The sequence below is a fragment of the Neofelis nebulosa genome, chromosome 15 (assembly GCF_028018385.1).
Source record: "Neofelis nebulosa isolate mNeoNeb1 chromosome 15, mNeoNeb1.pri, whole genome shotgun sequence".
Taxonomy (NCBI): Eukaryota; Metazoa; Chordata; class Mammalia; order Carnivora; family Felidae; genus Neofelis; species Neofelis nebulosa.
The window spans coordinates 16,315,668-16,336,867 of record NC_080796.1 but is presented as its reverse complement, the minus strand read 5'-3'; the positions used below and the strand labels follow the sequence as shown (position 1 = coordinate 16,336,867).

The window sequence follows — 21,200 nt, the reverse complement described above, 5'->3', positions numbered from 1 at the left end:
GGCAGTATCTTAAGAAATTGGGACAATATGTTGAAAGCGTGAAGGCAAAAGATAAATTTCTTAAATAAGATCTAACGTGAAGGCAGGAGAAGGAAGATTTGTACTGTCATACGGAATGAAGCAAAACCTTAGGAGTCTGACGGCCAAGGTATGCTGGGGAACGGGTGATTCTGAGGTCAGAATCCCACTTCTGGAACTTCAAGGACGGATGAGCTTTATACGAAATTTCTAAAGATGAAAATCCCTACAATGATGATTGTCCATGACCTTCAGCAGCAATCTTTGTTTCTCTAAAAGGGGACTGTGCTTCTTGAGCTGCCTCCCAAAGATGCTGGCAGGAATAGCTTACCAACTAACTAGTGGGGAAAAGGAACTTGCTTTGGAAAAAAATGAAACGGCTAAAATAAGAACAGCTTTGCTTCAGATACTGCTTTTGTTATTCTTGCAAGAACACGGTTTGTCACGTATGGAATCCTTTCCTTTCCATGAGAATTGGGGCAGGACCTTGTTTGGCCGCATGAAGGGAGGCATTGTCTTTACTTGGAGCTGATCTTCCCTGGCCTAGTGACTAGCTGAGGTGGGGGCTGCTCTCTGAGCCGTCGCGCATCACTCTACTTTTAGGCAGCTTTTCTAGTTATTGGCCAGAATCCATTCTCTGTGCTGGGGGTAGGTCACTCCTTCATTTATTCTTTCATCCATTGATTCATTCCGCGTTGTGTGAGCTTTAGCCATATTCTGTGGCTTTGCTACATACTGGGGATACAGGGTCAACCAAATCCTGGTTCCTGCCCCCAGGGAGCCTAGAGTTAGAAATTAACTTTGTATTGAATTTCTCAAGATCAGGGACCGGTCTTTCAAATCAATTTTGCCAGAACTTAACAGAGTGTTTTCAAACAGACTTTTGATTGAATTTGAGTTTGATAGGCAAGGGGAGTTTCTCTGTTGATCAGGGGCGCAATGACAACTGCCAGCATGGTCTGGTGGTCTAAGAATGAAGATTCCCTCCTCTGCAAATGTAGAAAAACACATAATCTCCAATCCTCACCTTTGATCCTCAGTGGGCTATTTGCTGCTCTCAGTCAGGAATCCTAAATTTTACTGATGCCTTCTATAAAGGGTGATTCCTTACCTTACTTCGCTTCTTTTGCTATCTTTTGCTATCTTCCCTAACCTTTTCTCTCCAGTGTTCTGAAATACTTGCTTTCACTTGTAGGATGAAACACAGATTCTTTCCTTACCTCTATAAATCTCTTCATCAGACACCGAAACAGCAGTCCCTTATGGTGTCACCAGTGCCTGGACTCGGAGGCCCATCTTTCCCATTGTGCCAACGTATGCATGACCTAATGCTTCCCTCTCTCTGGCTCGCAGGGACTCCTTCAGTTCCATGCTCTGGTGTTTCCCCAGCGAAAGGAATAACATGTATAGCTAGAGAACGGAAAATGTTTTAGTATGTCTGGAGTGTGCTTGGGGCCAAATCACATTGAAGACCCTATATGCCGTGTCTAGGCATTCGGGTCTTATCCCGGAAGGAAAGGGGAGTCAATGGAAATCTTGAAGCAGGGAGCAGATATGATTGGATATGTCTTTAAAAAAACAACTCTAGATTAAAAAAAAAAAAAAATGTGGAGAGTGTATTTGGCCAGAAGTAGGGAGACCACGTAGGAGGCAATTATAAAACTGAGGAGGTAATGAGACCTATGTGAAGTGATGCTCAAGAGCTTTGGAGCCCGTCAGCCTGGGTTCCTTGCTAACTCTGAGATGTTAGGGAAGATACATACATTCTCTGAGAAACAGGTTCATCATGTATAAAACGAACATAGTAACAACTATAGAATTTTTTGAGAGAATTCGTTAAGATACTACATGAATAATGCATAGCACAATTTCTGACACACAGTAAGCATTTCATAATTATTATTTAGTAGGAGGAATAGAAACCTAATTGAAGGGGGTGATGGCGGCAATAGAGAAGGGTCAAATTTGAGACATGTTTAGATTTAGTGACCAACCAAATGTATTCGGGGACAGAGAGGAAATCATCAAAGCTATGATTTCTATCCGAGGTGATAGGATGGGGGTATACTGGCAGAGGAGCTAGAGAGAGAGGAAGGACTGCTCTAGAAGCAAGGAGTGGGAAAAGAGATGATGAATGGGGTTAGACATGTTGAATTTGAAGTATCTGTTAAAACATGCAGATGAGGCTTCAGAGAGCTGAGGGTCTGAGACTTAAATGATAGTTGGAACCGTGGGAGGGAATAAGATTTCTCAGATCAAATGCACGGATGAACACCACGAAGAGGCTGACCATTTTTAATTTATTTACCTGGCATGCAAAGATATTCTTATTAGCCTGTATAGACTCCAGCGTAAGGAGTACTAGGTTTTGGCATCTGACAAATAGTGAAATAGAAAAAACTCTGTGGGAAGTAGGACCAAAGCTCAGGACGCTAACCTTACCCCAGGGCAGATCTCTTGGAAATGAGAACCAGAGGGAGGGTATTGCCAGGCCTCTCAGAGGGAGGGTATTGCCAGGCCGTAATGCCATGGGGAACTATCAATCTTAGTTTTCGCCCAGTTACATACTCTCTCTGGGGGGCCTGATCTGGTGGTAGGAATGGAGATCCCATATGAGAGGTATTTTTCCAAGTTGGGTGGTCAGCCACATGGTTTCAGATTTGGTTCAGTCATGTGTCGGGGGGAGAGGAAACAGTACTCAGTCCTCCGGAGAAGGGGCTAGTATCGTGGCCCAGGTAAACAGACTGGAGCCTAGAGTAAGGTCTCAGTCCCAGTTGGGCAAATGGATTGCAAATCAGGAGGAGACCATCTAAGATAAACACAGGTTGAGAAGGAGATGGTACGTAGTGGGTATAAGGAATCCAAGCCCTCACCCAGAATTCAGGGTTAGGGCCAGAAGAGCAATTCCAGACCCCACTAGAGTGGGTTGGGGTTCCTAAAGGCAGGCTCAAGACTCGGGTGGCATTCGTCCTACAGTTTGAAGTTCATAGAGCTAAAGCAGGGATTGGCATTTCCATCTTTCTTCACTCTTAAGGTCCTTAAAGATCCGATAAACTGGGATTTACTTGAGATTTTTCGTCCTGTCTTCTCCAGTTGTCCAGATGTATCCTTAGCTGAGAGTTCCAGGGTTCCTATTATACCTGCACAGGAACACACAGGGTTACCCTCCATTTCTGATTTCCAGGAGGTGCCTGTGTGACTGTGCAGTGATGAGTAAACCCAGGCACTGTCACTGTTCAACTCCTAATTACCTATTCTAGCGTTCCCGTGCAGTTTCTGCACACTCTGCCCTCTACGCACTTAGCATCTCCCGTCTTCGTATCTGTGCTCACCCAGCTCTAGGTTCATAGCTTCCCAGAAGTCAATAGACTGTGCTTGACAGGAGCACCAGCTACATTTATTGAGTGTTTGCCATATACCATGCCGTCCTAAGTACTTGGGTTCAAATTTCATTTAGCCTTCAGTCAATTCCGTAAGGTAGTTATAATTATCCTGGTTTTACCAGTGAGGAAACTAAAATTGGTGAGTTGAGAAATTTGCTGTAGGTCATGCAGCCAGGAAGGGGTAGAGCTTGGACTCTAATTTAGGACTGGATTCCAAAATCCATGACTCTCGCTCTCATGCTGTAAAATGGTAGGTGTTTCTCAGAATGTATTCCTGATTCTTTGGAGCATGGATTTGTATTGTATGTCCTGGAATGAACGGAGAACCAACTAGACTACATTAATAATTAAGGGAGTCCAATAGCTTGGTCAAATGGCTAATCTCGTTAACAGAGAACAGAGCTGTAAAGGAGGTTATTCTTAGTAATCACCTAACTCTCTCGCAAACAAACAAACAAAAACACAAAACCCTGACCAAACAAACAAACAAAAAAATGTACAATACTTTTATTTAGCAACGCTTTTATACAACACTTTGTCTGCCTTCTTTGCTGGTTTTTTTTATCCTAGAAAGGCTAGGAAATGTGATTTCCCAGGTATAGCCTGAAGTGATAGCAGAGAAGAAAGGCGGTGTGGTCAAGTACAAAGTGTTGTACTGGGAACAATGCCTGTGATTGGTTATTCAGCCTCAACCACTGCTAACCGAAGTCCCTTCACCTCTCTGTCCCATTTTTGGAGAACTGGAAAATTGGAGTGTGAATAGGGATTTGGAGAAGAATTACAAGGTTAAAAATTAACGCAATGGAATTTCAGGAGAAATTGTAAAGAAATTTCTTTTCCCACGCCAGCTCTGTGAGTTAGAAAGCAGTGGAATTAGCCACATCAACATTTGGCGTGGTGGAAGGAAGCAATGGAGCCTAGAAACTGAGATTCTTCGGTGAGCTTCCAGATTGGAATTATTTGCCCCTGGATGAGGCTGATGTACATAGTCTGGTGGTCATCAAGCCTGTTGGTGGCGGACGTTCATGGAGATTCAGGAGCCTCAGTGTGGGAGGTGAGAGAGAAAGCAGGAAAGGTGAGGGAGGATTAGTGTTTGAGATCTACCACTGCAGGACATGGTCACAGTCCTCTGCGGTAGGGTCTCCCCCGGACAGGTGCCCGGTGACGTAATGCTTGTTAACAACCCTGTGAGTAAGCATTATGAGTACTATCTATTTGATTCCACTGCTATTTTACTATACCGTGCTATCTATGACACATGTAACCGTCTTCTCTGCAAAGTCTTAGAAATTCCTGTAGTGATAGTCATTCGTGTGCGCGCACGTTCCTTCACTTATTCTATAGCACTTGGTAGGTTCAAAACACTACGATTTGGTGAATCTCAAACACTCTGTTGTACTCACTTCCTCATGTTCACAGAATGCGGAAAATGTTTTCTCCCCAGAAGAACTTAGAACCTGGTTTTTCATAGCGAGAGGTGCTGGTCTGGAACTCCGAAGACAGGAGCCCGAGTGTGGTATTTTGCCTTTGTTGAGGGTCCTTGCATAGGAGACACTCATAGGTAAATAAGTGTATGTTGGAACCGTGAGGGTGAGTGTGCTTTCCAGATGTCATTTTGAACACTGGCAGGAATAAAGGACAGAAGGCGCCCCGCGGAAACTATTCCTTCCTCGCGTGCCTCAAGTCCACTGTAATTCTAGGGTCTCAAGCTCCCAGCAGCTGACTTGGCAGACTCCTTCCTGGACTTAATTCAGAGCATCTTTATCATGTCTTTCTGTTCATATTCCCTTCTCTGCCTCTCATCATCATTCTGTTTCTGCTTCTACGTTAGATCAAGGTAGAAACTCCTGATTCTCTCATTGAACTGAAAAAGTTAAGTTCTCTTTGCTTGGAATTTCTAGATCTCACCATTAAGTTAACAGAGACCTTTTGCCTCTCAAATACTCCCCTGGTCTTCCATTCACTGAAATCTCCCTCTCTTTCTTGGACAAAGCCTCAGGCTGTATCTTTTCGCCACTTAAACTTCTCGTCTGCTTTCTAGCGTTCTTTCTCCCTTTTCTAAAAAATTTATTTTGAGCGACAGAGAAAGAGAGGGAGACAGCATGCGCAGCAGGGCAGATAGAGGGGGAGAGAGGGAATCCCAAGTAGGCTCTGTGCTGTCAGCATGGAGCCTGACGTGGGGCTCAAACCCACAAACTGTGAGATCCTGACCTGAGCTGAAATCAAGAGTTGCACGCTCAATCGACTGAGCCACCCAGGTACCCTTCTCTCCCCTACCCCTTTTTTTTTTGATGAACCTTCAAAGCTTTTGAACTTAGTCTAGTGCTTTTGATCTGAAAATCTTCATTTCTCTTAAAGCTTTCATTTCCCTTCATCTCTGTCCCCTTTGCTAGCTTATCATCTGGAAGGGAAGTCACTTCCTCCTGAAGTTATACTTCCCAGCTTCATTGTTTTTATTTATCAAATATTAGTTGAGCACCTGTGGGCTTCACAAGCCAGGACAGTAAGATAAGACACATTTCTTACCTGACAAATCTGATGGGGGTGACAGGCATGAAAAGAAATTCTTGCAGAGTAATTATAAGAAGTGTCTAGAAAAGGATGCTGGGATTCTGATGGCACAAAGGAGGAAGTGATGAATGGACTGAGGGTCAGAGAAGACTTACAGAAAGCCTTTGACCTGGGCTTTGAAGGGTGGAAAACAGCTTCCCAAAGAAAGAAGTGAGGAGAAAGCATTCCAGAAACTAGGAGCTTCATGTGCAAAGACCCAGAGGTGTGAGATAGCATGTCCCACCTGGGGAAACTGTTAGCTTGTTTGGTTGTTCCTGGAAGCTGGTGGCACCTCAAATAAAGGTGCCACTACAAGTGAGGCTGAGGAGGTAAGAAGAACTAGATGATGAAGGACCTTACATCTTTTCCAGGTGCTTTGGGTTCTATCCTGAAGGCCAGGGAGGTTGAGTGAAGGGTTCTAAGAAGGAGAGCCACAGCAGCCAGATTTAGAAAGACTGCTTGAATTATATAACAAGGAGAATGGATGACATGTGGGCAGTGGCCGGCGGGGAGATGAGACGAGATTATTGTAATATTATAAGCAAGAAATCAAAAGGTCACCAACAAAACCAATGGTAGTGAGGTCAAAGAGGAGGGAAGAAATATTAAAGATGTTAAGAGATCAAATGGACATGGCTTCGTGACCGACTGGATATCGGGAGTGAGGGCAGGTTTCTGGACAATGCAGCCAGATGGGATGATGCCATTAACTGTGATGGGGAAAGCGAGGAGGGACAGATCAGGGAGGTGAGGTGGAAAGGCGCGACTGTGTGATGGGAGGTAAGGTCCAGGGTGTGGATACCACTTGGACATGTTCATTGTGTTTTGCAGCCATGGCTGACGGCCTTCAAGTCACAGTGCCTGACAAGAAGAAGGTGGCCATGCTCTTCCAGCCCACCGTGCTTCGCTGCCACTTCTCCACGTCTTCCCATCAGCCTGCCGTCGTGCAGTGGAAGTTCAAGTCCTACTGCCAGGATCGCATGGGGGAATCCCTGGGCATGTCCTCTCCCCGGGCCCAGTCTCTCAGCAAAAGAAACTTGGAGTGGGACCCCTACTTGGATTGTTTAGACAGCAGGAGGACTGTTCGAGTGGTAGCTTCCAAACAGGGCTCGACCGTCACCCTGGGAGACTTCTACAGGGGCAGAGAGATCACGATTGTGCATGGTAATGATGCCTCCGCCTGGAATCCAGGAATGGAAGGGAGATTAGTTCCACCCTCCCCCACACAAGGGGATGCCAGCGTCTCAGCCTTGCAACCCCTCAAGATTTTGATTTTATGGGAGATGGAAGCAATCAAGAAGCTTAGCGAACTACTTAATGGGACAGTGAGTGTAGAAAGTGTAAAGGGTGTAATATCTAGGACAGACACAGAGATGAGCTTTGGAAATAGTCTTTCCCGGTCCCGACCTCTAGTCTGAGGAGCTTGTTATCAGAACTGAATTGAAACAGATTCTAGTGAAAGAATATTCTCAAAACCTTACACCTTGGCATTAGCGTTTACGGCCCATTCCCAAACTCAGAAAACACACTTCCCTAGGCAGTTGCTCTGCTGGGAGAAGGGATGAATGCATCAAGTTACAGAGCCGGGTAGATGCCATGGTCCAAGCCCCAGGTGGTTCTGCATCAATTCTACCCTTCCTTCTGCCCCCTAAAGCTTTGGACAAGAAAAGGGCCTAAGAGTCTGACGTGACCTGTGAATTCTGAAGAACTCCTGTGAAGCCAGCCCATTTCTGGGAGTCCAGGGTAATTCTGGAATGTATCTGGCTTTCAGGGGCCTCTGCAGATCTGGTTGGTTGCAAGCAGTCATCTATTCCCAAAACTGAACTGGCCCTAGACCAGTTTCTGGGGACACACTAAGTGTCTCACCTTAGGGATGCTGTTGTTTGCTATTGGGTTTTTGTTTGTTTGAAATAAACATCTCGTCAGCTGCCATCTAAGTGGAGAAGTAGACCTGTAAACAATCCAGAAGGGCCCTTCTCTCACCCTCTACTGTTCAGTGTTTTCCTTTCAGGGGGCAGTTGTAGGACTGGGCACTTCTTTTTGTGATCACAGATGCTGATCTTCAAATTGGAAAACTCATGTGGGGAGACAGCGGACTCTATTACTGTATTATCACTACCCCTGATGACCTGGAGGGCAAAAACGAGGACTCGGCAGAATTGCTGGTGTTGGGTAAGTGAAAAGCATCAGCAGCACCTGTGTCTTCGACCGCCTCACTTCTCCCTCCATATCCCAGCAGGTGCACACGCAGGCTTTATCGTTTGTGCGCAAACTGGTTTTAGTACATGTTCTCTGTGAGCAGTAGGCGTTATTGTATCTTGTTTCTTGGAGGCTGTGCCCCCCTCCCTTTTTTTAGCATTGTCCTGAGTGTTTCTTCTGCTTTCTTAGAGTTGTTTTTCCCTCCTTTCCACTTGTGTACCTTTAGCCCTGATTTCTCTTTGCTCTTATGCTTTACTTACCTTTTTATACGCTAAGTGTTGAAGAAAATGCCAGAGGCTTTTGAAGCAGAATAGAGACAATTGAGAGAGAAGGATTTGTTGGTGAGTCAGGATCTCCTGAGACATGGGGGATTGTTTCCCATTCAGTTACAGACACTTAGGACAATCATGAGGAGGGGTGGCTGTAAACTAGAGAGTTTAACAATAAAATGTTCCAGGTGAAAAGAACCATCGGAGAGTCTGCTAGTGTTTATTGGAAGGCAGATGTCTTGAAACCTAAAAGGGTCTGAGTCATTCCCAAAGCAAATATATCTAGTCCTTATTAATATTAATTTGTTCATAAATGAAAACTCACTATTCTTGGCGACTTTTCTAGTGGATTGGAGGAGTGTTAGTGGGAGATGACCTCCTTGTGATGAAACTGAAAATTGAGCACATGTTTCATGTTCCGTAAGTGTTGGTTGAACAAGAAAATTAGAGTAAAATATACAGAAATCGAGAAAAGAAAATACATTAATTGTAGGAGAAAACTTCAAGCAGTTTTTAAAAGAAATGACATTTTTTGCAGTTTCAAAGAACCCAGGTGATAATGATTTTTAGGAATGTTTAAGGGTGCTTTCTTTTAAAGGCAAGTGAGGTTGAAGGTTAATTTTTACCCTGTGTGGGAAGCTCAGTGCCTAGGGAGAAAGTCGAGTTTGCTATTTAGGGTTTTTAGTTTTACTCTATTATGACTGCTTGCCTTTGGCAAATCAACTGTTTTGCAGCCTTACTTTCACGGTTTATAAAGTGGATAATTTATTAATAATTCACCCTCTAATTAATGATAACCCCTATTAAAGAGTTGACTTAATTCAAATACATATTCCTTGGGTCTAATATATAAAGCGTAGCTGCTGCGGTTTGTAAAAGAATGGAATCCAGATACACAAAAGGAAGTAAAGTAAAAAGGCTTAGATTCACATTGTAAAAGAATGCGGGGAAATCAGATTTGGGACCTGCTGTGACTCTGTAGATCAGAGGGGAATAGAAAGATAAATTTCTGCCCAATCACACAACTCTAATGGCCAAGTTTGAAGGAACAAGTGGCTCATTGAACCTGCAATTAGCTAATTGTGGACACAGTTATTTGGCTAGTGTAGCCATTTGCAGAGAAGTAATTGCCTGTGCAGGAAAATGAGGCCAGGTAAAAACCACTTTAAATCATTTGTTCCCACTTCTGCAAACGTGGGGAAACAAATAGAGTGGGAAAGCCTTGTCATCTGAGGATGTGTGGCAAGTATAGGAAGGGCATTTCCCTGGATCGAAACACACGGTCGCTAGGGGGACGATGCGGTCTGTCCGGAGGACAGAAAGAGGTGGGTGAGAGAAAGGCTCAGCTGAAAATGGTCACCAATGTTGAGAGAAAAGATGAAGAACAGAAACCCGTGTCCCTCCAAAAAGAACAGTAAAAGAAAACTGGGGAGCCTGCAGATGAACTCATCACAGGAGAAGGAGCTTATCTGTGAGATGAGCAGATACATGCTGGGGTTCTCGCAGGGGAGAAACATACCCTTCTGCTGTGCTCCACATTAATTAGAAATGCTCAGAGTGTGATATATTTGCCATGTAAACTTTTTTTTTAATGTTTATTTATTTTTGAGACAGAGAGAGACAGAGCATGCGTGGGGGAGGGTCAGAGAGAGAGGGAGACACAGAATCGGAAGCAGGCTCCGGGCTCTGAGCTGTCAGCACAGAGCCCGACGCGGGGCTCGAACTCACGGACCGTGAGATCACGACCTGAGCCGAAGTCGGTCGTTTAACCGACTGAGCCACCCAGGCGCCCCTAATTTGCCGTGTATAAACTTTTTAGGGCAATACTAGTTGTGATGTTCATTGAAAGAAGTTATTTGGAAATCTGTGAGAACTTTCTGGCCACATAAACTACTGTATTTACTTTCCAGATGCAAAATTCGGAGTCGTCTTTATCTTGACACCCTATAGAGAATGAGTCAAAATATTGTCGCGGTTTCTAAAATTCTAATTATTTGGTTGTTACATCCTGTGGGCCTGATTGTTAGGTATTCCTTTTATGTGAGCCCAGGAGAGCAACCTGATGTCTGAGGTCAATCTCAAGGAGTCATGAAATCCTCAGGGATAATATAACTGGGTCCACAGATTGCTAATTACAACCTCCATGAGCCACTGGTTCAGTCATTGAATTTTACTGAGGAATGGTTGGTTGGGAGGAGCTGAGAGGGTTTGATCTAATGAAGGCGGACTTGGGAAAGGGATTATGGGAAGCATGTCCACATATCAGAGGTGAAATTGTACAGAAGAGGGACTGGAAGCTTTGCGTGGCTGGGTAGAACTGGAACCAGGAGTAGAGGTTACCAGGGGCAGGAATCCATCTCAGTATGAAGAAACAACTCGTAGCCACTGGAGACGTCTACAGATGGAGTAAGTATTCTGAGGAACAGTGATTTCTTTGTCCCAAGAGGGCGAAAAATTTCTTACGAGTTGTTATAAATGAGACATTTATGTATAGGAAATGGTGTGTAGGTAACTTTTGAGCTTCATTTCAATTTTAAAATTTTGGACTGAAAAGTAGATAGACAGGGATGTGACTACCTTGACAAATGAGCAGATGGCCTCCCAGGACTTCAGTCCTCGTGACAGAGGTAGAAGGGGTACAGGTTGGTTACAAGACTGTACAGGGTGATGCTCATTCCCAAGGAAGCCACAGAGAATAGGCTGTGGTCTTTTGCAGTAGGTCAGGGTCAAAAGGACCAATCCCATGAGAATGAGGAAAGACTATTGATGGTGCCTGGAAAGAGTTGAAAGTAGCTTTCCTTGGAGATGGTCACAAAGTGGGGAGCAGAAAGCTGGTTGGAATTTCAGATGACCAACCAGTAAGGAGAGATGAGTTGAAGGGGTCAACTAGAGGCAAAGTTGAGTTTATTTTTCTCACCATACTCTCAAAGGTGAAGGTGGGAAAGTTGACGGAGCACAGTTGTGAAGTGGCTTCTATGTCAGACTAAGAAGTTTGGACTTCATCCTGAAGACTTTGGGGATCCGGTAAAGAAATACTAAGAAGGATGAAGTGAGATTTTAGGGTCAAAACTATAATTAGCAGCAGTGTAGACAGCGCAAAAGGAATGCTGGAACAGAAGGATGGGCCCTGGGAGTGCTGCAGCAGTGGGGATGAAAGCATAGGAGATTCTGAACCAGAGCAGTGAATTGAGAACAACACAGAAGCATTTCTGAGGTGGAAGGTGATGGGTCTTGGTGACTAATGTATAAAAGGAGAGGAGAGAGAGGGAGGAGTCAAAAGGATACCATGATCTCTAGCTAGCTGGGTAGGCAGGTGTTCCGTCAACTAAGAGAGGACGCAGGTTGGAAACCAGGTTGGGGGGGGGGGCAGGAGAATGACTTTGGTTCTCGACGAGTTGAACGAAGCTTCTCAGTAGCACTGGACCATGTCGTCTTCAGATATAGGACCAACTCTCACTTGTCTTCATATCTGTAATGCCCCGCAGAGTGTCAGGTATAAAGAGGCTGGTGTGAATGTTTTTTTTGTTTTTAGTGATAAACGGGCAGAATCTGTACCTGATACTTGATGCTTCTTAAACGTTAGTCAGTGCTGAGTATATATTTGTTGCTTTATAAAGGGTCAGTGCAATCAATGCATACAGTCCCAAGTGAGATAACATGGTTTAATCTCACTGGTCATCATTCTTCATCTGGCTGTTGAAATCGTTACTGGTGACAGATCCATCAGGGATGTGGTTGAAAGCGACGGAGGTGAGCAACTTCCGCGGGAAAAGAATTTGTTGGAAGGGTATCATAACTGAAAGGAAGCCTGGAACGTCTCTGAAAAGGATAGTATGTGAGGGTGACGCTTGTTAGTTTCTGTAAAAACACCCCCCAGTCACACCTCCCTTCTTACTACAGAAGTCTATTACTTCCTCTTGTCCTAGTCAATTGTGGGTTAGGAGACTCACCTGGGTAGCTCCCTTCCAGGTGGTGGAGTGGGACTCTAAGCTTCTCCCTTGTTTGGCTCAGCTGTACCGGAAACATTTACTCTCAGCTGCTTAGGAAGAGAGAGTGAGAAAGGTCACGTGAGACTTTTCAGCTGCCAGGTCTGGCGGTGACATGGGTCACTTATGCTGTTACTTTGTATTTCCCCAGGAAAAAAGTAAAAGTCTTTTTTAGTGAACACAGCACAGTCCTTGTGGTGCCAGAGATGCTCTACGGTCTACGTAGCAAGAATTAATAGAAAATGTCTTTAGGGCTCCATAGCCAGAAAAAAAAAATCAATTCAATTGTTTTTTTCTGGTTTTGCATTTTCCAGCTCAAGAATCAGTTTCAGGAGAGAGTCTAGTCAGCCCAGTTTGGACAGGGGTCCAGCGCTTAGCTTTGGGAGACCAGGGACTCTTGGCGGCTCGTCCATCCAGATATGGAGAAGAATTAATTCCCCAAAGTAAACTGAGGCACTGTTACAAAAGAAGAATGGATGTGAGATGCCATAAAAAAAAAAAAAATGTCCACCAAAGTAATACCATTACTCCGTCTGATACTAATATTAACATACATTTCCTAATGATACTAATATTAACATACACTGATAATAATTTGTAGTTCACAAATTTCTTCTATAATGACCATGTAATAAGGTAGGATAGCAGGTATTATTTTCCTCATTTTCTAAATGAAGAAATTAATGTTCAGGTTTTATAACAATCATCCCAGTAAAAAAAAAAATCCAAACAGTGTTGATGATCAAACCTAAATGTTTAAAAAATGTTTTTAAATGTTTATTTATTTATTTTTGAGAGAGAGAGAGAGAAAGAGAGCACCCAAGAAGGGTAGGGGCAGAGAGAGAGAATACCAAGCAGGCTCCGTGCTGTCAGCACAGAGCCCGATGCAGGGCTTGAATTCATGAACATGACCTGAGCAGAAATCAAGAGTTGGCCACTTAACTGACTGAGCCACTCAGGCACTGCCCCCCCCCTTTTAAAAAAATGTTTTTTTAATGTTCAAACCTAAATGTTTTGATTCCTAGCCTCATTTCTTTCCACAGTACCACATGACCTGTGTATATTAAGAAGCTATAGAATGCTCCCCTGCATAAACCATGTTTTAAAAATTGTGATTGCTGCTTTGAGGTCATGGGCAATCATTTTTACTTGTCCCAGATTAGCTTTCGTATTTCACTTTATTTCTAAGGGCAACTGCCTATAACCATTGACCTAGGCACTCACTTCAAAGGCATAGTTGCCATTGCCTGGATTGCATACCTCTCCCTGAGTGTGACCCCACCCTCCTTTCCCCATACATCTGAACCCTCTACCAATCGCTCTGGATGCTTCTTTCAGAGGTTTCAGAAATATCTGAAGACAAGTGATTCAGAGAAATGGGAGGACAACCGCTGATTCAACATTAAACACAAAAACTATACTGAACGTTCTTTAATCTCTTTTTGATGATTCAGAAAGTAAAGTCATACTGAAGTTGGAAATGCACTTGGTGTTTTGGGTGCTTTGAGATGACTGTGCCAGGTACCTTAGAAACATTTAGATGTTTGGGATCATAGGGCCATACCAGCGGACAGAAGAAGGGAATGTCCAGGAACCTGCCACCCTGAGATTAGACATTGGTCTAAGATCTGTGGCAAGGACAGGATGTTTATAACCTGGAACCATGCCACTATTTGGATAGAAGTAAAGTTCCCTCGGGCAGCTCCAGCTGGCAGGAAAGGACTTCACCATTCAGGAAGGCTCAAGCAGAGAAGTTATTATTTTAAAATCTAAAAGCAGCTCGCCTTGGTCTTACTTCTCTCTACGCACAATATGAGGGCCTGACCCCTTCTTTCTGATGTCCCATGTGGTAGCTTGTTTTTGAAGTGCCTTCAAATAGAAAAATGAGGGAAAGGGCCCCTGTGGAAACATGGGTGGATGAACACTCCTGCTTCTGGACCGAGAATAGAGTAAGAGAACATTACCTAAGGGGTGTTTAGCTTAAAGCTAAGGAAGACTTTCCTAATGGTAACTTTTGGAAATTATGGCTGGCGGAGGAAATGACAGAAACTCCCTCTCTGATGAGCTTTCAACATTGAACAGGTTCTCTTGTCTAGAATATTAGGATAAGATCGCTTTCAGAGTCCTGTCTATGATTTTGATTTATTTAAAAGATCCACAGAGTGCTGGGGTGCCTGGGTGGCTCAGTCGGTTGAGCGTCTGACTTCAGCTCAGGTGATGATCTCATGGCTTGTGAGTTCGAGCCCCGCATCAGACTCTTGTGCTGACAGCTCAGAGCCTGGAGTCTGCTTCAGATTCTGTCTCTCCCTCTCCCTCTACCCCTCCCCACTCAGGCTCTGTCTCTCTCTTCTCAAAAATAAATAAAAACATTTAAAAAAATTAAAAAAAAAAATTGAAGATCCACAGATCGCAAAATTAATTCTCTATATAGGGTGATGCCTAAAATGCTGCAGTCTTGTTTTGCTTTAATATTGTTTCCGTTTTAGAAAAAATGATATATGTGTATTGTAAGCATTTCAATCAGAAGAGAAATGTAGAAAAGAAAAAATGTCTCCTAAAATCTCACTATCCACAGCTAATGAATGTATTCTTCAGAACCCTTCTGATTGCAAGGGATAGACACTTAACCTGGCTTAGGGGACTTTTTTGGCTTAGGTAATTGGTAAGTCCAAGTTCAAGTATGTCTATGTTCGGATTACATTGTATTTCGTTTATTTATTTAAAAATTTTTTTTAAGTTTATTTATTTTGAGAGAGAGTGAAAGAGCGCACACAAGCAGGGGAGGGGCAGAGAGAAGGAGAGAATCCCAAGTGGGCCCCATCCCAAGCGCCATCAGCGCAGGGCCTGATGAGGGGCTCGAACCCACAAACTCTGAGATCGTGACCTGAGCCAAGATCAGGAGTCGGACACTTAACTGACTGCATCACTCAGACTCCCCTTATTTATTTATTTTTTAAGTTTTAAATTTTATTTTAGAGAGAGCTCCTGCTTCTGGACCGAGAAGAGGGGAGAGGGGCAGAGAGAGAAGGAGAGAGAAAATCTTAGGCAAGCTCCACATTCAGCACGGAGCCCAATGTGGGGCTTGACCCCACGACCCTGGTGTCAGCCTGGGCTGAAGTCAAGAGTTGGTCACTCAACTGACTGGGCCCCCCAACTGCCCCCAGATTATATTTTAAAGAATCTCTGTCTCCTCTGGGTTAGCTTAATTCTCAGGCAGGCTCTCCGTTTGGGGCAAAGGTGGCCCCAAGCAGGTCCAGAGTTAAATGGTCTTTAATGCCTTCCATCTCAGGAGGACAAAGTGCCATTCTTCGCAGTGGCGGGCAGAAGTCCTGTTGCTGGGGGTGGCTGTGCTCTGGCAGAGGAGCATACAAACGGGCCACCAGCCCCCATTGAACTGTATGCATTGAAGGGAAAAGGGAAAAGGAGTAGCTTCCTAAAGGGAAATTGGGCAGTTGTTTCCAAATGAAGAAGGCAGGCAAAAACAAACACTGTTAATATTTTGTGGAATTCATCCATTTCGGCTTCTTCACAGGCCAAATGCATTGCTATTCCAGGAAGCCAGAAATAGGTTTGCTCCCAGCAGGTCCTTGTGAGGAGGTGCTAAGTTGGGATTGATTCTTCCCTGTGACGGTAATGCCACAGAGTTACCTTTGTTTTTCTGTCATGCTTCTATTTTTCCTTCCATCTCCTTCTGTGACTTACTCAGAAGTGCAAGCATATATTACCTAGGCAAGGGGTGAAGGAACAGACATACATGAATTTTTATAAAATCAATTTATTCACAACACCGTGCCTGAAATTGTTACTGTGGTCTAAAATAAACCTTGTAGGCTGTTAGTATCTAAAAAAATTCTTTTTAAATGTTTATTTATTTTTGAGAGAGAGAGAGAGAGAGAGAGAGAGAGAGAGAGCATGAGCAGGGGAGGGGCAGAGAGAGAGGGAGACACAGAATCTGAAGCAGGCATCAGGCTCTGAGCTGTCAGCACAGAGCCCGGTGTGGGGCTTGAACCCATGAACCGTGAAATCATGACCTGAGCCGAAGTTGAATGCTTAACTGACTGATCCATCCAGGTGCCCCCAGCCTGTTCGTATTAAGAGGCCATTAAGGGGTGCCTGGCTGGCTCAGTCAGTTAAGTGTCCCACTCTTGGTTTTGGCTCAGGTCATGATCTCATGGTTCATGAGTTCAAGCCCCTTGAGTCCCGTGCTGGGCCCTGTCCTGACAGAGCCAGCTTGGGATTCTCTGTCTCCCTCTCTCTCTTCCTCTCCCCCACTCACACTCCTCTCTCTCTCTCTCTCTCCCTCTCACTGCCCCCCTCAAAATAAATAAATAAACATTTAAAAAAAGAAACCATTAAGAACACAATCAGAGGGGCACCTGGGTGGCTCAGTCAGTTATGCGTCTGACTCTCGGTTTCAGCTCAGGTCACGATCTCATGATTTGTGAGTTCGGGCCCCGCATCTGGCTCTGCACCGACAGTGAGGAACGTGCTTGACATTCTCTCCCTCTCTCTCTCTGCCCCTCTCCTGCTCAGCTCACTCTCTCTGTCTCTCTCAAAAATAAATAAACTCAAAAAAAAAAAAAAAGAACATAATCAGAAATCAGGGAATTCTTGGGAGGGGACATCTCAGAACTTGCCATTGACCTTAGGGATTTGGACAGGTGTTTGTAAGCCTGAGCAGAAATGCTCTAGCACTCACCGCGGTGTCAATGCCGCCTCAGTCTGAATCCTATTGCATTGCCACCCCTGTGACGTTAGTTCTGGCTGTTAAGAAAGGCTACTTGTTGCCAAGGTTCCTCCTCCTCCTTCTCTTCCTCTTTGCCAGCCCCAGCCTGGTGCTGCTAACCAAGGAGATTTGCCGATTAAAAGGGCTTCAGCTCCCAGGGTTCCCATGGCAACAGCCTCCTTGGAGGTCTTTGTTGCTTGCTAAAACTTTGATCTCTCCGAGTGGCTGCTGCTGTTTCTCTCCAAGATTTACAAACAGAAGAAGAGGGAAAAAGAATTGCGGGAGACGAAAGAAAAAGTTTACTCCTGGCAGAAAGGAGAGAAGGAGTTAATTACAGAACCACACTCTAGCCATAAACCTGGGGGTTACTCCTCTGGAACATCTTTGGATTCGGGCTGTGCCCATGTTTTCATTTGTAGACTCAGTTATGCCTCAGTTATCTTGGCCGCGCATGAAAGACCTCAAGTGAACTTGATTCTACCAGGGGGGCGGAGCCATCTTTTCTGTCTTCAGTGGACACCTGTGCCTTCAGATATCCAGAAGAGCCAAGATAACCGTGCCAGGTCCCGTGGAAGGAGAGCCAGAGAACTAATGAGAAGTGAGCTCTTTAGGCTTCATCCCCATTGCCTCTTTTCCCAGTTCTCTCTCCTAGCCCTAGCCTGCTCTGCCCTGAGCATACCTCGATGCCTCTGGTGGAAGAACTAGAAAGTTAGCCAGGCATCAACTAGAATATGATTCTGGTTAACGACCATGAATAACAACCATTCTACTGTAGGAGCAGTGGAATGGGGGTGGTGGTTGCTCCAAAGAATTGGGATCACGCCTTTTACTCTTTGCAGAAAGCCTCCTATGGCCTTTAGACCTCTCTGGTGCATAATCGCACCCTTGCTGTATGATAGGCACCATGCAGTAGAGTTAGTTTTGCTTCAAGTATGGATTACATTGAAATTATGATTTACATTTAACTAGTCTTTTTCGCATACTATGTCCCTAGCACAGTAAGGATACAAAGTAAATAAATGACACCATCTTGTCCCTATAAAAATTACTGTCTTTTGAGAAAGATAAATATTGTATTTCTGAAGCAATCAGAGAATATGAGAAAAGGTTAAGACTGTATTTGATATTAAGTATCTAGGCTATTGGTTCACAACAGGGTGCTATTTTGCCCCCCAGGAGACATTTGGCAGTGTCTAGAAACATTTTGGTTGTCACAACTTACGGGGTGCTATGGCATCTAGTGGGTAGGAGCCAAGGAGGCTGCTAAATGCACAGGACAGCCCTCCTACACACAATTACGTGGCCCCAAATGGCCATAGTGCCAATGTAGCAAAACCCTGATCTTGACCCAAGGTCCGTGTGGATACTTGGCAAGGTCTGTTGTGAAGAGCTTTGGGGTCAGATACCCCTGGGTTCAGTGCAGCCATATAACCTTGGGTAAGTCGATGTTAATGAGCCTCGGTTTTGAGCCTCGGTTTCCTCATCTGTAAAAATGGGGAAGGGGTAATAAAAGTTGCGTGGAAGGTCTATCGTGAGGATTAAATGGCACATGATAAGTAAGAACTCCCACCTGTTCCCACCCCTCACATTTCATTGCTGGTGCGTCATGCTTGATCTGAGGGAACGCTCTGCAGGGAGTTCTGCGTTCCGGGGCTCCTGCTAGAAGAGCTGATTTCCCTTTAGCCCATTCCATAGGCAGAGGCTTTAATGAGCCATCTGTGCATTGGCAATCCTATTACTAATAGATTCTCGGTTCCTTAATGACACTTGGGCAATGCCTTGCCAGTGGTGACCCCAATCAGCCCCGTGGGAATCTTCGCGCTAGTGGATTTCAGGACATTCTGTCCCAGCATGCTATGTTTTGGTTGCTCTATTTAGGTTGTTTTGGAAGCCCCTATTTCTCAGTGGATGGCCCCGAGTTCATTACACGGCGTTTAGTGCCTGAATGCAAGGAGTACAGCACACAGGCCATTCGCTGAAGTCTGGAGGGGTCTGGGGGAAACTCCTGACTTGGATTAGGCCCTGGATGGCTCTAGAAAGGCTTTAGATAGGGTGACTTCATAATTTACTGTCCAAATCAGGATCCTTGAGAGGGAAAAGGGGAAACTTGTAATAATTTATCTCAAGACAACAGGCATAAACTTACAGTGTCCAAACTGGTATCATGGTCGCCCCATAAACGTGACCGCCTTGAAGGTTCTCCTTTCGGTTGAAGAGAACAGAACAGAAGATCCAGGGAAACTGGGGGCAAATGAGGGTCGGCTCCTTCCTTCACCTGCCGGACCCTTGCTGCTAGTTGGCGTTTCATTTGTGGGATCCCAGGGATGTACACATCGCCGTTCATTTACCAGGACCAATCAAAGGGGCCCAGCAAAGAGATGGTTAAGGACTGTTCACGGACAATGTTGCGCTAAGATGTCTGAGGGGTAAAGGGCGTCCACTTAGCTCTTCACGACCCTGGGTGGCGAAGAGAACAGACGAGGTCTCAAGGCGCCCTTTGCCTTCCCTCGTCCCCAGCCACCCAGTCCCGCGCTGCGCCTGCTCTCCCCTCCACCCCCTGCTCCCTCGAAGCCTTTATCCCGCCTCACTATTTTTGCTTCACTTGTTGCTCATCACTGTGGGAGGAAACTCGGCCTTCAATTAGCGCGCATTCCTGAAGCCTGCGGTTGCCGTGGTTACCCGGGCGCGAGCTGAAGCAGCTGGGTCAGCCCGCCAGCTTCATTGTCGTCTCTGGGCCCCGGGCGCGGGCGCGGGCGCGGGCGCGGGAGGGAGGGAGCGGACGGGCCGCAGAGGGGAGGCCCCGGGGGCCGCGGGGGAGTGGGTGTCACCGAGAAATCGGCTCAGCCCGGCCAAGAAAGAACTGCGGCCCCTGAAAGCCGGGCAGGAAAACAGTCGTTGCATTTTTCTCCAGAGCCAGCTGCTGCCATTCAAGGGTGCAGGTTCGCGTTCACACGCCGGCGGTGTCTGGACTTTGGTCTGGGAACTGCCCCCAGGTGGCAGCCCCTCAACGCTGAGAGGAAAGGGCAGAGACCCCCCACTGCCCAAGACCCACAAGGAGTGGGGCCCTCCGTGTCTGCTTCAGACCATCGGGGCTTTGGGGGTTGAGGAAAGTGGCCATTTTGAGCACCTTTGTGTTTAAGTTCCCTCTGCCAGCCTGTTGGATGGAGCCCGGTGAGCTCAGAAAATCACACTGGGTACCGAGAAAGCCCATTCCCTTCTTCCATTAAATCCCACCCTGCTCCGGGTCGTCTCGGAGTCAAATCTTCTGCACTTCATCTCAGGCCAAGTTGTGCATGCTAGATTACTAATAATACTTGGCATCTCTTCCCTCTCTGGGGGCAGGGAACTGGTTCACTGTAGCACTTTGCAAAGGCAGAGTGCTTTGCAGTCGTTTTTATTATTGTTTATTAGTTTGTGGCGGAATGGTGAATGCCTTTTAATTAGCTCATACTGCGTTACGATGTATTCAGTAATCACTCTCTGGTCACGACTTTAAAAGATGCTGAACATTTTAGCCATCTCTAGCATTTCCTACATCCAAAAATTATACTTTAATTATGTAAGTGGAGCAATAATGCCACAAACATAAGTTTCAGGGTTGCTGCCTGCAAATACTAGGAGACTAGAAAGCTGTTGTTATACATTTCTAAATGAAGGCGAAGCAAAGCTTGAGGGGGAATGAGATATTGGGGAAAAAATACTGGAATGGGGATGGATTATTAGCCGTGTGACTTTGAGTACGATTCTTAACCTCTCTGAGCCTCAGTTTCCTGAAAACACGGAAAGGGTGATGGATTCGATGACCTCTGAGATTCTTTCTAGCTGTAAAATCTAATTCTAGAATCTATGTGAATAGAAGAAGTCAGTGCCTTAGGCCAAGCTTATAATCACTGCCAAAAACCCGGAAGCATTTATTGACAGTTAATTGCAGACGGTCCAATACTAGTCATTTTGTGGAGAGAATTCACTGTCAGAATTATTCACTGGGGTTTAAAGTGACCTAAAATGTAAAAGATATAAAAAGAAAAAAATACACGCACGAAATGCTTAAATACAGTTTATAAATATA

General features: G+C 45.1%; 1 protein-coding gene and 1 long non-coding RNA gene across 7 annotated transcripts in view; one reads left to right on the top strand and one right to left on the bottom strand.

Annotated features, from left to right (window-relative positions):
• The window catches only part of ILDR2 (immunoglobulin like domain containing receptor 2), a 63,572-nt gene that overhangs the window by 8,493 nt on the left and 33,879 nt on the right, over positions 1-21,200 (top strand). For all 6 annotated transcript variants that reach the window (XM_058702411.1, XM_058702409.1, XM_058702410.1 and 3 more), the window contains exons 2-3: positions 6,783-7,115; positions 8,004-8,123. In XM_058702411.1, the coding sequence (XP_058558394.1) occupies positions 6,783-7,115; positions 8,004-8,123 (453 nt within the window). The remainder of the gene's footprint in view (positions 1-6,782; positions 7,116-8,003; positions 8,124-21,200) is intronic.
• LOC131496618 (uncharacterized) lies at positions 11,999-19,868 on the bottom strand. The gene is made up of 5 exons (XR_009254572.1): positions 19,720-19,868; positions 19,278-19,588; positions 17,105-17,246; positions 12,370-12,455; positions 11,999-12,238 (listed from the first exon to the last, which is right to left on the bottom strand). It is a non-coding gene; the product is annotated as an uncharacterized LOC131496618 (long non-coding RNA).